The sequence below is a fragment of the Piliocolobus tephrosceles genome, chromosome 20 (assembly GCF_002776525.5).
Source record: "Piliocolobus tephrosceles isolate RC106 chromosome 20, ASM277652v3, whole genome shotgun sequence".
Taxonomy (NCBI): Eukaryota; Metazoa; Chordata; class Mammalia; order Primates; family Cercopithecidae; genus Piliocolobus; species Piliocolobus tephrosceles.
This window is the reverse complement of record NC_045453.1, coordinates 56226349-56240606: the sequence shown is the minus strand read 5'-3', so window position 1 is coordinate 56240606 and position 14258 is coordinate 56226349. Positions and strand designations below refer to the sequence as shown.

At 38.0% G+C, this 14258-nt stretch overlaps 1 protein-coding gene across 1 annotated transcript in view; it reads left to right on the top strand.

Annotated features, from left to right (window-relative positions):
* MCM8 (minichromosome maintenance 8 homologous recombination repair factor) overlaps window positions 1–14258 on the top strand; it is a 45972-nt gene that overhangs the window by 2650 nt on the left and 29064 nt on the right. Inside the window, exons 4-9 of the mRNA XM_023217873.3 lie at window positions 1011–1093; window positions 1508–1657; window positions 3561–3664; window positions 4973–5171; window positions 9386–9471; window positions 13890–14041. Of these exons, the coding sequence (XP_023073641.2) occupies window positions 1011–1093; window positions 1508–1657; window positions 3561–3664; window positions 4973–5171; window positions 9386–9471; window positions 13890–14041 (774 nt within the window). The remainder of the gene's footprint in view (window positions 1–1010; window positions 1094–1507; window positions 1658–3560; window positions 3665–4972; window positions 5172–9385; window positions 9472–13889; window positions 14042–14258) is intronic.

The following is a 14258-nucleotide window of genomic DNA, read 5'->3' as shown; positions in this document are numbered from 1 at the left end:
AATCAAGGAACAATAACAAATAAAGCTTTGTGTAGAAACACAGGTAAGGAATCTCCCTTTGATAATTAAGAATACCAGTTAACCTACATCGGTCTGTATAGGTGTAGGAAACTGTCTTTTCTGTGCTCTTAAAATACCCATTTGTTTCTTAGGTCTCATAAGGGGGGGGGGGTGTGTGTGGGTATACTTTTTTTTTAATCACTAGATTGTTGAGGTCCAGGACCCCCCCGGCCCCATACCAGGCACTCAGTAGTCATTTTGTGAATAAATAGAATACTTTACAAGTGTTTTCTTTATTGGAAACCTGTTCATTTTTTTCCTTCAATAGAATCTGTTTCATGAATGATCTTTTGTTCCTTAGGATGTATTAGTCACCGGCACTCACCTTGTTCCCCTGGCAGGTAGCTCAGAACACTATAAGTGATTTTTGGACAGTCCCAAAGATGGAGTTCAATCGGTGCCTTAGCCTTCACCATCTGTACTTCCAAACTACTTTATTGTACTGTTCTTCTGTGAGAGACATATTTGAAAATGTAGAACCTTAGAGTGTAAAAAACAAAAAATGCTTTTCACTTTTGCCACCACGGTCAAGTGTTGTTGGTCTGTCTCCTGATCTCAGGAAAGACTGTGATTGTCTTCAGTTCTGTTTCAGAATAAGAGCTTAGTTTATGTGTGTGGCTTTGACTTTATTGTAATTTTTGGTTTAAACTTATTGTCTAAATTATTTGAACTCACATGTCCTGTTAGGTGTCAAAGATGCAAAACAAAGTTTCCCAGATAGTGGGGCTTTTAGAGAGAGAAGAGTTTCTGTCTGCATTTCACATTATGCAAACCTAAATTTGTTTTAGAATCTTAAGTTTACCTCTGTACCAGTTTTTATATGAATGCAATCAAAATACAAAGCAATTAGAAAAAAATCATCTACCATGTATATAGTGCTGCTTTTGTTTCATGAAAAATATGCATGTACATGTGTGATTATAGTGCTAATACTGTATTTGTTGGATTAGTTTACAGCGATAGCTCTCCTTTGATTGAGAAGATTCAAGCATTTGAAAAATTTTTCACAAGGCATATTTATTTGTATGATAAGGTAAGATTCCTCTACAGCAAAGCTGCCAGTCGTGTGCCATCTTATCAATGTATTTGAGGTATTGTGATTATGGTTACAGGCACTGGAGTCAGACGGCGTTGGTTCAGACCTCATTTCTGCCACTTACCGGCAGTATGGACTTTGATTAAATCAATTACTTCTCTGTGCCTCGGTTTTCTTTCATTTAGAGATAGAGGTATAAATACCTACCTCAAAGGATTGTTAAGAGGCATCAATACATTAATATATTTGAAATATCAGAACCATGCTTGGCACAAAGCTTATACTTATGTAGTACTTACCATTATCACATATAAACATTGTATGCTTTCTCAAAGTGTGTAACAGAATGCTCAGTTAATGGTAATTGACTACAGAAAAGCAGTTATTGTTTTCATACTTTCTATTTTATAGGATGAAATAGAAAGAAAGGGAAGTATTTTGGTGGATTTTAAAGAACTGATAAAAGATGATGAAGTAACTAACTTGATACCAGATACAGCAAATGAACTAAGAGATACACCTGAGAAAACCTTGGCTTGCATGGGTTTGGCAATACATCAGGTAACTATTTGTCTTATGCATACTTTTGTCTAAACTTTTTTAACGTTTGCACACACATGCACACCTTGTCTAAGTTTAAAGGAAGATTTTACAGTGACTGTACCTTCTATAAGAGATACTTAGCTTTTACGAAAAGATGTTGGCTAGAACTGAGAGGTTGCAATTCCATTCTGAAAGATACCATTCATTCTATATACAACAGCTTATCTAAATGAAATATTTACTTCTAACTCATTTGGATTTGCTTCATCTTGCTAAAGATTGTGCAGAAATTAAACCTTCCTTTCAAGAAGTTATACAGTCTCATAGGGAAGATAAGACAAGGAATCATGGTGTTACAGTTATGAACTTAGAGCAAAAAAGAGCAACCTTAGATTTAGGTTCTGTGGCATGTGGCAAACCACTGAGGGCCCCTGTATGTCAAATGTGAATAACAATTTGTACTGTGCCTGCCTGAGTTTTTTTCAGGGTCAGGTAATACAACATATATGAAAACATTTTAAATTTTTTAAATTTTTAAAATTTATTTTTTATTTATTTTTTTGAGATGGAGTCTTGCTCTGTTGCCAGGCTGGAGTGCAGTGGCACGATCTCGGCTCACTGCAACCTCTGCCTCTCGGGTTCAAGTGATTCTGTTGCCTCAGCCTCCCAAGTAGCTGGGACTACGGGTGCGCACCACCATGCCCAGCTAAGTTTTGGATTTTTAGTAGAGATGGGGTTTCACCATGTTGGCCAGGGATGGTCTCGATCTCTTGACCTTGTGATCCACCCACCTCGGCCTCCCAAAGTGCTAGGATTACAGGCATGAGCCACCGTGCCTGGCCAAAAACATATTTTAGGCTAGCAAGCAGATAAATGCTTCAAGGTAATGTGTAGTAAATCTCAGGACAGGCATACACAAAGTGCTGGGGCATTCAGAGGGGCATTCTCCTACCTCTTGCATGTGCTATTCATTCGTCGTAGAATCCCCTTCCCCTCACATAGACAGATTATTTGGGCCTAGCTCAGTTGTCTCTGTAAAACCTTTCTCGTGACCACTTTTCAAAACTTGCATGGTATTTTGTCTGTACATCTTTATGGTCCTTATAACAATTAACAGCTGTGTATATGCATCTTATTTTGCCTCTTAGGTTGTCAGCAAACTGCTGTACACAAGTGGTATTAAATGTTTGTTTATTTGTTTATTTATTTTGAAATGGAGTTTTGCTCTTGTTGCCCAGGCTGGAGTGCAATGGTGTCATCTTGGCTCACTACAACCTCTGCCTCCTGGGTTTAAGCGAATCTCCTGCCTCAGCCTCCCAAGTAGCTGGGATTATAGGCATACACCACCACGCTCAGCTGATTTTTGTATTTTTAGTAGAGATGGGGTTTCACCATGTTGGTCGGGCTGGTCTCAAACTCCTGACCTCAGGTGATCCACCCACTTCGGCCTCCCAAAGTGCTGGGATAACAGGTGTGAGCCACTGTGCCCAGCCTGTTTATATTATTTAATGTTAAATGCCAAGGGAGTGAGTATTAGGTATTTTAAAGGTCATTTTTATTTTCTCTGTCTTGACTGATCAGTGAATATAGAGAAATAGGAATGCATTTTTTTTTTTTTAAATTAGAATCAAGAGGTGATGGTTTTGGGGACTGCTATAAGGGCTTTAAATATTAGGTTTAGTTGGGATAGAAAGTAGCAGACTGGGATGCTGGAGTTTTTCAGTCCAGGGACAGCAAAATCCAAAGTAAAACATCCACTATAAAGTAAGTAGCCATAATTAAATATTAGATTTTTAAAGGGCTGTTAAAGTTTTCTGTTTTTATTCTGTTTCTGTCCATGAACTTTATATTCTCTATAAAAATAGAGTTCTGTATAAAGAGGATATTTTCCAACTTCAGAGTAAATGTCTGTCCTGTTTAGGTATTAACTAAGGACCTTGAAAGGCATGCAGCTGAGTTACAAGCCCAGGAAGGATTGTCTAGTGATGGAGAAACAATGGTAAATGTGCCACATATTCATGCAAGGTGAGGAATTTGATGTATTAAAGTATTACTTAGAATGGGACATTGAAGGCCATTTAAGAATGAGAATCCTCATTTTATAAGAACAGGGAAATCGGTAAAAAGGACATGAGTTCCTTGCCATCTCACTGATCATCACACTGAAGTAAACTCATTGAAAATTATTCAAAGACATCATGACAGATACTTCCTAAATAAGGAAGAAAATGTTGATTTTCTAACCTGCAAATTTTTGTAAACATTGATTTTGGATGTGAACTTATCAAGACCCTGCTGTGTAAGTTTAATAATCCATGTATGGGTTGAGTATTCCTAATCTGAAAATCTGAAATCTGAAATGCTCCAAAATTCAAAACTTTGAGCCCTGACACGACACTGAAAGGAAATGTTATTGGAGCATTTCAGATTTTTGAATTGGGGATACTCAACTAGTAATATTGCAAATATTTGAAAGTCCAAAAAATCCAAAATACTTCTGGTCCCACGCATTTTGGATAAGGGATATACTCAATCTGTAATATACAAAGTGGTGTGTATTTTGTTCAATTATTAGGTTTCTGTTAGATACAAGGGAATAAATGAAATTATTTTGTTTTTCTTGAATTCATCCTTAAGATTTTAAATTCATTAGAAGAATTCCTTATAAGGTAATCATCGGAGTTTTGTTTTTCTTTTCCAGAATTTATAGAAGGCAATCTCCTAGCAGTTCTTTAAAAAGAACTTAGAAACCCAAAGGTTTTTGAATCTGTAGATTTTCCTTTTGGCATTATTGTTTTCCCTTAAATTTTTTTTTTTTCTTTTTTCCTTGAGAACAGCCTGTGAGATAAGAAGAAAAAGGAAGATTTAGTGTTGTTTCTTTCTAAGAATGGTTTGGCTGGGCACAGTGGCTCACGCCTGTAATCCCAGCACTGGGAGTCCGAGGCAGGTGGATCACTAGGTCAAGAGATTGAGACTATCTTGGCCAACATAGTGAAACCCCATCTCTACTAAAAATACAAAAATTAACTGGGTGTGGTGGCATGCAGCTGTAGTCACAGCTACTCGGGAGACTGAGGCAGGAGAATCGCTTGAACCCGGGAGGCAGAGGTTGCAGTGAGCCGAGGTTGCACCACTGCACTTCACCCTGGTGACAGAGCGAGACTCTTTGTCTTGAGAAAACAAAACAAAACAAGAATGGTTTAATTCTTGTGAGATTTCTGATATATCAAGGGGATGATTTGTTTTGAGAATTCCATAGTTGCTACTAAAAGGAACTTGTAAAAATATAAAAAACATCAAGTTTCTGTTCATTACTTCCTGTTTTGTCTTTAGGGTGTACAACTATGAGCCTTTGACACAGCTCAAGAATGTCCGAGCAAATTACTATGGAAAATACATTGCTCTAAGAGGGACAGTGGTTCGTGTCAGTAATATAAAGCCTCTTTGCACCAAGATGGCTTTTGTTTGTGCTGCATGTGGAGAAGTTCAGAGTTTTCCTCTTCCAGATGGAAAATACAGTCTTCCCACAAAGGTAATATGTTCTTGAACTGCTTCTTTATTTATCTTGGTAAAGAAGGCAAATCAGAATACAGAAAACATTTCCCAATGTTCCTGAACACAGAGTTTATTTTTATTTTTTATTTTTTATTTTCTGCTTTTATATTATGAAATACTTCAGGGTAAGAAAAATATAGAAATAAATAAAACATTCCACTAGTCATCACCCCGAATTTACATTTTTCAGCTCCACATGCATTTTTTAATGATATAAAGCATTACTGGCACAATTAGTGCCTGTTTTTTACCCTTTACCTTGTACCATTCCCAGGGATGATCATTATCCTGAAGTTACTATAATATGCATCCCTTCCATTCATATTTCTGTTGACTTCTAGATATACACACCAAGTTTTTTTTTTCCCTTCATTTCTTCTACTATTTAGAAGTGATGGGTTTTTTTAAATCTTTATTAGCCTTTATTAAACTAGATTTTAAAACTATGGAAAAGTGCAGAGAATAATGTAATTAACATTTATCTACTCTATGATTTGGCAAATATTAATATTTTGTTATTTTAGTTTAATTTGTAACAAAAATATGGTTATATAAAGTTGAAGTCTCTCTGTTCTCCTCAGTTTTATTCCCTTTATTTACTCCCCAGATGCAACCACTATTCTGAAATTGGCGTGTGTTCTTCAAGTTTACATTTTTATTCTTGACTATGTATGTAGAGTTTGTTTTTTGTATTGTGTTTATGTAAATGGTATACTGAATGTAACATGCAGCTGTTTTTTTACTTGGTTATTTTGAAGTTCTACCTATTTTAATACATATCGAATTCTTTCATTTTTGCTGTTGTGGAATGTTGCTTTAAATAGCCACTATTCATCCATTTTCCTGGAGGTAGACAATTGTGCTCTTTTCAGTTTTTTATAATTACAAATGATACTACAGAGAACATTCTTGTACATGTCTCCTTAGCAGAGGAACACTAAGTTGTAGGCTGCACTTTTTTTTTTTTTTTGAGACGGAGTCTTGCTCTGTTGCCCGGGCTGGAGTGCAGTGGTGCGATCTCGGCTCACCACAACCTCCACCTCCTGGGTTCAAGGAGTTTTACCTTAGCCTCCCGAGTAGCTGGGACTACAGGCACACACCACCATGCCTGGCTAATTTTTGTACTTTTAGTAGAGACGGGGTTTCACTATGTTGGCCAGGCTGGTCTCAAACTCCTGACCTCGTGATCCGCCTGCCTCAGCCTCCCAGAGTGCTGGGATTGGCTGGCTGTACTTATTTTTAACTGTATTAGGTATTACCAAATTACTTTCCAGAGTATTGTTCCTAGCTTAAATCCCTGCTGGTAGTGTTAAGCAGTTACCATTTCTCCATATTTTCAGTAACACTTGGTATTGTTAGACTTGTACATTTTTGACAGTTTGGTAGGTGTAAATAATACTGCATTTATAATGTGAATTTTTCTGATTTCTGTTGTGGTTGAGCATCTTTTCATATCTTTACTGGCCATTCAGTTTCTTTCTTTATTGAATTTTCTATTTATATCTAATGTTCATTTTCCTGTTTATTGGTGTATTCTTTAATTTTGTTTTTTAGAAATGGGGTCTCATTCTGTTGCCCAGGCTGGAATGTAGTGACATGATCATAGCTCATTGCAACCTTGAACTCCTGGGCTCAAGTGGTCCTCCCATCTCAGCTTCCCGAGTAGTTGAGACTACTGGTGCCAACCACTGTGCCTGGTTCTATTAGTTTATTGATAGGAGTTCTTTATACATTCTAGATACTAATTATTGTTGATTATGTACATTAGATATTTTCTGCCTGTCTTTGGTTTGGCTTTTAACTTTGTGGGTTTTTTTGTTGTACAGTTTTACATTTTGACGTGATCAAATTGTTATCTTTTCCTCTGTAACTTGTACATTTTATGCCCTGCTTAAGAAGCCGTTCTTCGGCTGGGCGTGGTGGCTCACACCCGTAATCCCAGCACTTTGGGAGGCCGAGGCGGGCAGATCACCTGAGGTAAGGAGTTTGAGACCAGCCTGACCAACATGGAGAAACCCTATCTCTACTAAAAATACAAAATTAGCCAGGCGTGGTGGCGCGTGTCTGTAATCCCAGCTACTCGGGAGGCTGAGGCAGGAGACTCGCTTGAACCCGGGAGGTGGAGGTTGCAGTGAGCCGAGATTGCGCCATTGCACTCCAGCATGGGCAACAAGAGCGAAACTCCGCCTCAAAAATAAATAAATAAATAAATAAATAAATAAATAAATAAATAAGAAGCCCTTTTCACTCAAGCATTATAAACATATTTCCTACATTTGCTTCTAATAATCCTAAGTTTTGTTTTTTATCTTTAGATCTTTTGTCCATCTGGAATTTAAGGTGTTGGTGAATGGCATAAAACTAGGAATTTAAGCTGGGCATGGTGGCATGTGCCTGTAGTCCCAACTACTCAGTAGTCTGAGGCAGGAGGATCGCTTAAGGCCTGGAGTTTGAGACTAGCCTGTGCAGCATAGTGAGACCCCCATCTCTTAAAAAAACAAACTAGTGATCTAATTTTTAGGTGAAAAGCTATTTATCCTGACACCATTTACTAATTAAGCCCTCATTACCATGAATGTATAATGTTTTCTCGGTGGTGCCCAGAGTCATCTTTATCACCATTGGGCTTTCATAAATTTAACATTTGCTACATTTTTGCTCATGTAAAGGGTTGAATCCTTAGTGAGGTAAATAATCCCTTGAAGAATTAAAAAGGGAAACGTGAGATGTTTGAAATTCCTAAGGCTTCTTTCTCTTACTGGAAGAAGAGGGTATGTGAGATTCAGCTATTGGTTCTGAATAATCAGTGATGTTGACAGATGGGTTTCAGCTGGTGTTTGTCTTGGCTTAAGGTTCAAGGTACAGCCTTGAGCTCAGAGGCCAGAATTTAAATCCTGGTTTAAACCAGGTATTTTCTTCCTTTTATTTTGAAGACGGGCTCTCACTCTGTCACCCAGGCTGGTGTACAGTGACATGAATACAGCCCACTGCAGCCTCGACCTCCTTAAATCAGATATTTTCTAGCCAGTATTTGTACAGGGTATTTTCATGCCCTCTAATAAAGTAGGTAGTAGCATTGACTCATGAGTGATGTCATGATGAGGTCCTTCATTTGTCTGAACTGTAGGGATTTGAAGTGACAGAAAGATGGCTGTTTCAGTTGATCTCTATTCCAGCCACTATTGCTTCATAACACATCACCCCAAAACTCAGTGGCTGAAAATAAAGCCAATCATTTTATTCTTATGATTTCTGTGGGTCAGGAGTTTGGAAGAACTACTCAACTGGCTAGTTCTAGCTCCAGGCCTCTCATGGAGTTGTAGTCAGATCGTGGCTGGAGTACAGCAAAGTGGCTGGGGACTGGCCAGGCATCCTCTTCTCCATGTGGCTGTGTAGGCTAGTTTGGGCTTCTTGCACACAGTATAGCAGCTCAGGGTGCTCAGTCTGCTTATGTGGCTGCTGACAGCTTCAAGGCAAGAAGTCCAGTTGGTAGGCAGAAATGTCCTTGCCTTTTGTGAGCTAATCTCAGAAGTTGTGCAACATCACTCTGTCACATTCTGTTGGTTACAAAGTGAGTCACAAACCTTCTCAAATTCCAGGAGAAGGAATTAGCCTCCGTTTCTTAATGGAGGAGTAGCAAGGTTCTAAAAAGGTTGAAGAGAAATATTGTTGCAATCATATTTGGCAAATACAGTCTGCCACAGTCTGAATTTATAAGTGCTTCTTGAGATCCAAACACCAAGCAAGTGCCTGTGTGGTATAATAAGTATTACATTCTATCCAAAAGGAGCCTAGATGAGAAAGCTGGGGATTAAAGAAAACTCTGGAAAGCCTTTTGAAAAGGAGAGGATTGGCACTGGGCATGTGGGACAGAATGAGAGGGGCCGTTCAAGGAGCGAGAGGCGGCATGAGCACAGAGAAGCAGTAAGTGCTTCATGGGGGAGGCAAGGAAAGCACCTTGCATACCCAAAGCAGGATAAGAATAGTGAGTGAGAAGGATCAGTTGGAAAGTGCCTCAAAAGCTCTTGAGATTAAATTGTTGCAGGAGAAAATAGTCCTTGGATTTTGCTTTACTAGCATCCTGAGACCAACTTTTAAAACAATATTAAATGAAATGTTTTAACTGAATTTTCCTGAGGTGTGATTATAGTTTATCAAAATCTGAATGTGAATTACTTTTGTTTCATTCAGTGTCCTGTGCCTGCGTGTCGAGGCAGGTCATTTACTGCTCTCCGCAGCTCTCCTCTCACAGTTACAATGGACTGGCAGTCAATCAAGTAAGCAATCAGACTGTTATATAAAAGGCAGGCTTTAGATGTCACATTGTTGAGTAAATCCTTAATTTTGCTATATTATATTGTACGTTTTATCTAAACAATGACAAAGTGTATAATAGTGTATAGTAGACAGTTTATTTGATGAAGAGTTTGTATGTTAAAATAATTGTCTTTTTTTTTTTTTTAAGAAGGAGTCTTGCTCTGTCCCCCAGGCTGCAGTGCAGTGGCACGATCTTGGCTCACTGCAAGCTCCACCTCCTGGGTTCACACCGTTCTTCTGCCTCAGCTTCCCCAGTAGCTGGGACTACAGGTGCCCGCCACCACACCTGGCTAATTTTTTGTATTTTTAGTAGAGATTTAGTTTAGAGGTTTCACCATGTTAGCCAGGATGGTCTTGATCTCCTGACCTTGTGATCCGTCCGCCTCATCCTCCCAAAGTGCTGGGATTACAGGCATGAGCCACCAGTCCTGGCTGAAATAATTGTCTTTATTTGAAATTTATTGTCTGTCAGATTTCAGAAAGGATTCATTATGCAAATATTATAGTTGATTTTATATCTCAATTATGTGATTAATTGAACTGGATATAGGCCATAAGCAAAGTTGTATGATTGATTCCATAATAAGCTGTGATAGAAATAATACTGTTTTGAAGTTTTCAGATAAAGACTTCCTTTGAAATGACATGTTTCATTTTATGTTCTCAATGTTGCAATGGGGCATGTTACTATAGGTTTTTTTTAATAGCTTTTTTTATTTTTGCAAGTCACAGTTTTGTGTATGTATTTTTCATCCCGTAATTGATTCCGTTTTTTCTAGCTGTAGACCTATAGCTCATCCTTAAATATAGAATAATGAATGGTTTTGAAGTCAGTGCTCTCTAGGAAACCTGGCTGAAATGAGATGGTCCTAAAAACTAAGAACCTAGGGAAAAGATAAGATGGTCTGCTACTAACTGCTTCACCCCCTTCTTCCCTGAAAAATTAAGACCAACTTGTGTAATAATTGTACTATAGTGAGATCTTTACAAACACCTCATTTTATAAGAGGAAATGTTTAAGACATCTTGAGTATGATCGTGTAGCCTATGAGTATAGTAGAGCCTGATTCCAACCCAGTCTGTGGGACTTTTACCACTAAGAGGGACAGAGGGTTAGTCTGGAGGCAGTGAGTTATTTCCATTGATTATTCACAGTCACTTACAGATCAAACTCCTTGTTCTACTCTTTCCTTCCTTCTCACTACTGCACGTGACTTATCTTTAAACAGTGGGTCTGTGGGGGTGAATTGATGGTGAAGTGGTGAGTGAACTTGGAGCAGGGTTTGAAGTTGTGCAGGTTAGGTGGATGCCAGCACCTGGCCCATGACCTGAAAAACATTGAGAGGTAATCTAGATGTATGATGAATGTATTCCAGAGTTATTATTTTAATGTTCAATGATTGTACTTACATTAATTATTAAGTAAAAAATGCTTTAATGTAATAACATGTACATGTTTTTAAAAATTCAATCAGTGTGGAAAGGCATAGTCCCCACAACTTGCTGTTACATTATACATAACTTTAGATACCATTCTTGCATGTCTTTCATCCTTCGCTTTACTGCATTCATTCTATGTAAGCTGAGGACTTTAGAAATATACTTATTCTTTTATCTTCCACTTCTAGACTTTCTCAGTTTTGACATTACTTTAAATTGTCAGGGTTTACCTTTTGTCTTCTATTTATAATTGTCTTCCAGACTTTATTTATAGATCATGTCTAACAACAACAATAAACAGGCATTTGCATTTTCTTTTTTCTTTTTTTTTTTTTTTTTTTTTTTGAGACAGAGTCTCGCTCTGTCGCCCGGGCTGGAGTGCAGTGGCCGGATCTCAGCTCACTGCAAGCTCTGCCTCCCGGGTTCACACCATTCTCCTGCCTCAGCCTCCCGAGTAGCTGGGACTACAGGCGCCCGCTACCTCACCTGGCTAGTTTTTTGTATTCTTTTAGTAGAGATGAGTTTTCACTGTATTAGCCAGGGTCTCGATCTCCTGACCTTGTGATCCACCTGTCTCGGCCTCCCAAAGTGCTGGGATTACAGGCTTGAGCCACCGCGCCCGGCCGGCATTTGCATTTTTATGTTAATAAAAATGCCCGATATGGCATTCCCCCAGATAAATAATATGAGCTTCTGACTTCTCCCACCATCTTTTCTACTCCTACTTGCATCCTCAGTAGTCGAAGCCGGTGCTGGAACTAGCTGTACAGTTAACCCTTTAGCAAGAAACCTAGCACATGCAGAAGCCTTTGTGGATCTGACCATCTTCACGCTCCACTTGGCAGGTGTCTCTTCCATTTTAGGGGCCAATAACTTTATTACCACAATAATTAACATAAAACCTCCAGCTTTGTCCCAATATTGAACACCCCTTTTCGTCTGATAAGTCCTCATTACGGCGGTCCTTCTACTCCTTTCCCTTGCCATTTTATTAACATAAAAATACAAATATAGCTCAACAAAAAACCAAGTGAAGTGATCAAATGCCAAGCAAAGGAGATGTAATTTATGTCACTGGGTTTTGTAGTTTTGTTTTGTTGGTTTTTACCCCTTAAATGAAAATAACCCAAGCATCAAATTGTCTTTTCTTATACTCTGCTAGTTATTTGGAATTATCCCACATTTTAGTGTGCATGATATTTGGACTGTAACTTTGTTGTTTAGTACTTTATTTTTCCTAAGGTTTCTAAGTGCTGGTTTTACTTCTTAGAGTATGCCTGTACCATTTCACCATAATTTACCATTCTCTCTTAAATATACTATGGAATACATGGAATCCACCTTTTATTCTTAAAAAACAAAAACAAAAAAACACACCTTCCTTCTGCTTGAGTCTGGATCAGAGTAGTTCTCCAGACCTGCATTCCTGCTTCATCCTGGGATGTTGCTTCATTGCACATTTTGTTTTTCTAAGGAGTATTCTCAAGTAAATTTTCAGAAAGTATACATGACAGATAAAAAGTTCTAAGCCCTTGCATGTCTAGAAATGTCTTTATTTGGATCTTAGTCTGGCTAAGAGTTTGCCAGCTATTGAAGTCTATTTGGTTTTAATTTTCTCTGCTATTTATGAGAGGTCTGGTGCTGGTCTGATTCTCATTCCTTAGAGGACTGGACTTTTCCTCCTCTTTGTAACCATTTTATCTGTCATGCTCTGAAACAGTGAAAGTGTCTCTAGTTGTCTCTATCCTGCTTGATTGGCAAGGTCTTTTGTCTTCAACTCTAGAATATCTGACTTTTCTCAGCTTCCTATCAGAGGCAGTCCTTGGATTATTCATTTGTTTTAACTTTTTCCTCATTCTTTCATTTTCTTTGTGCTGTTTTCTAGATTTCTTTGGCTTTTTCTTATATCTTCTCTACAAATGTTTGATTTTTATATACATACTTTAAATTTTCTTGATTTCATACTTGTATTCCCATAGTTCCCTTTTTATAGCGGCTTATTCCTGTTTTATGTTGGCAATATTTTCTCAAATCTCTTAGGCAGTTTTTTGTTTTTAATGCTCCTAAATTATTGCCATTTAGTTTTCAAATGTCTGATGAGGAATGAGAAAGTATTTGAAGTAGGTAGGATAGGTTTCCTTTGCAATTTTTGAGGTAGTAGTTTTTTCTCACAAGACTTCACCTCTGAATACAAAGATAGGGGTTTGGGCTGTCAGATTTTGCTTTATGAATGTGTTTTTTAATTGGAATTGGGTTTCTCAAATGGTAGAATGAAGAGTCTTTGTTCTGAAGCTCTGATATTCTCACTGCACACTTTAGCTCCCTTCACAGAGGAGATGGGTTTGTTTCCTTAGAACAGTGCTCTGGTTTTTGCCAGATGATAAAGTACTCATTCTTCCCCTACCCACTGTCCACTCACCTTCTCCAAAAATTCTCAACAACTATTCCATGACTTGTCTTTCAGTTGATAACCCTGTTTTCTTCCAGCCATCCACTCCTGCTCTCCATTCCTGCCACATCCAACTTGGAAGCTCCTCTGGGGCTCTGCTAAGAACATTGGGTCCCACTTTTCTTGTACACTTGTAGCTTTTGCCTGTGTGTATTCCGGACTTCATTTTGTTTTATCTGTCAATACTTTACCATTTGCTGTTTTCAAAAATTTCATTAATATCTCATTTGCTGATGATACCTCTACATACCCCCAAATTTTTAGTGACTCATTTTGATGGACATTTTGGAGGGAGGCTAGGCAAATACATACGCTCATTCTGCTATCTTGAATTGGAAACTGCTGAAGTGATTTTAGATACACCATTAAACTGTTAATAAACAAATCTGCCTTTATCTTGCTCAGCATCATGTGAACCCTGAATAGTTAATATCTTGCAGAAACCATCCAAAGTAAGTATTCTAACTGAAAACTATTTAAACTTTTTAGAATTCAGGAGTTGATGTCTGATGATCAGAGAGAAGCAGGTCGGATTCCACGAACAATAGAATGTGAGCTTGTTCACGATCTTGTGGATAGCTGTGTCCCCGGAGACACAGTGACTGTTACTGGAATTGTCAAAGTCTCAAATGCGGAAGAAGGTATGGTACAACTCTTTTCATTATTTGTCTCTTAATAATGATTTGTCAACATTCATCTTTTCTAAGATGCTCCTGAATCTCAAATAATTTGAGGAATTTCTTGTTGCTTACATAAGATGAAACATTCCCTTTAAAAAAATCATTCATTTGTAGCTCACTATGACTTTGTTTTATATTCTAGTTGAGTCATTGTAGGGAAAATGAAAATACCAACTAT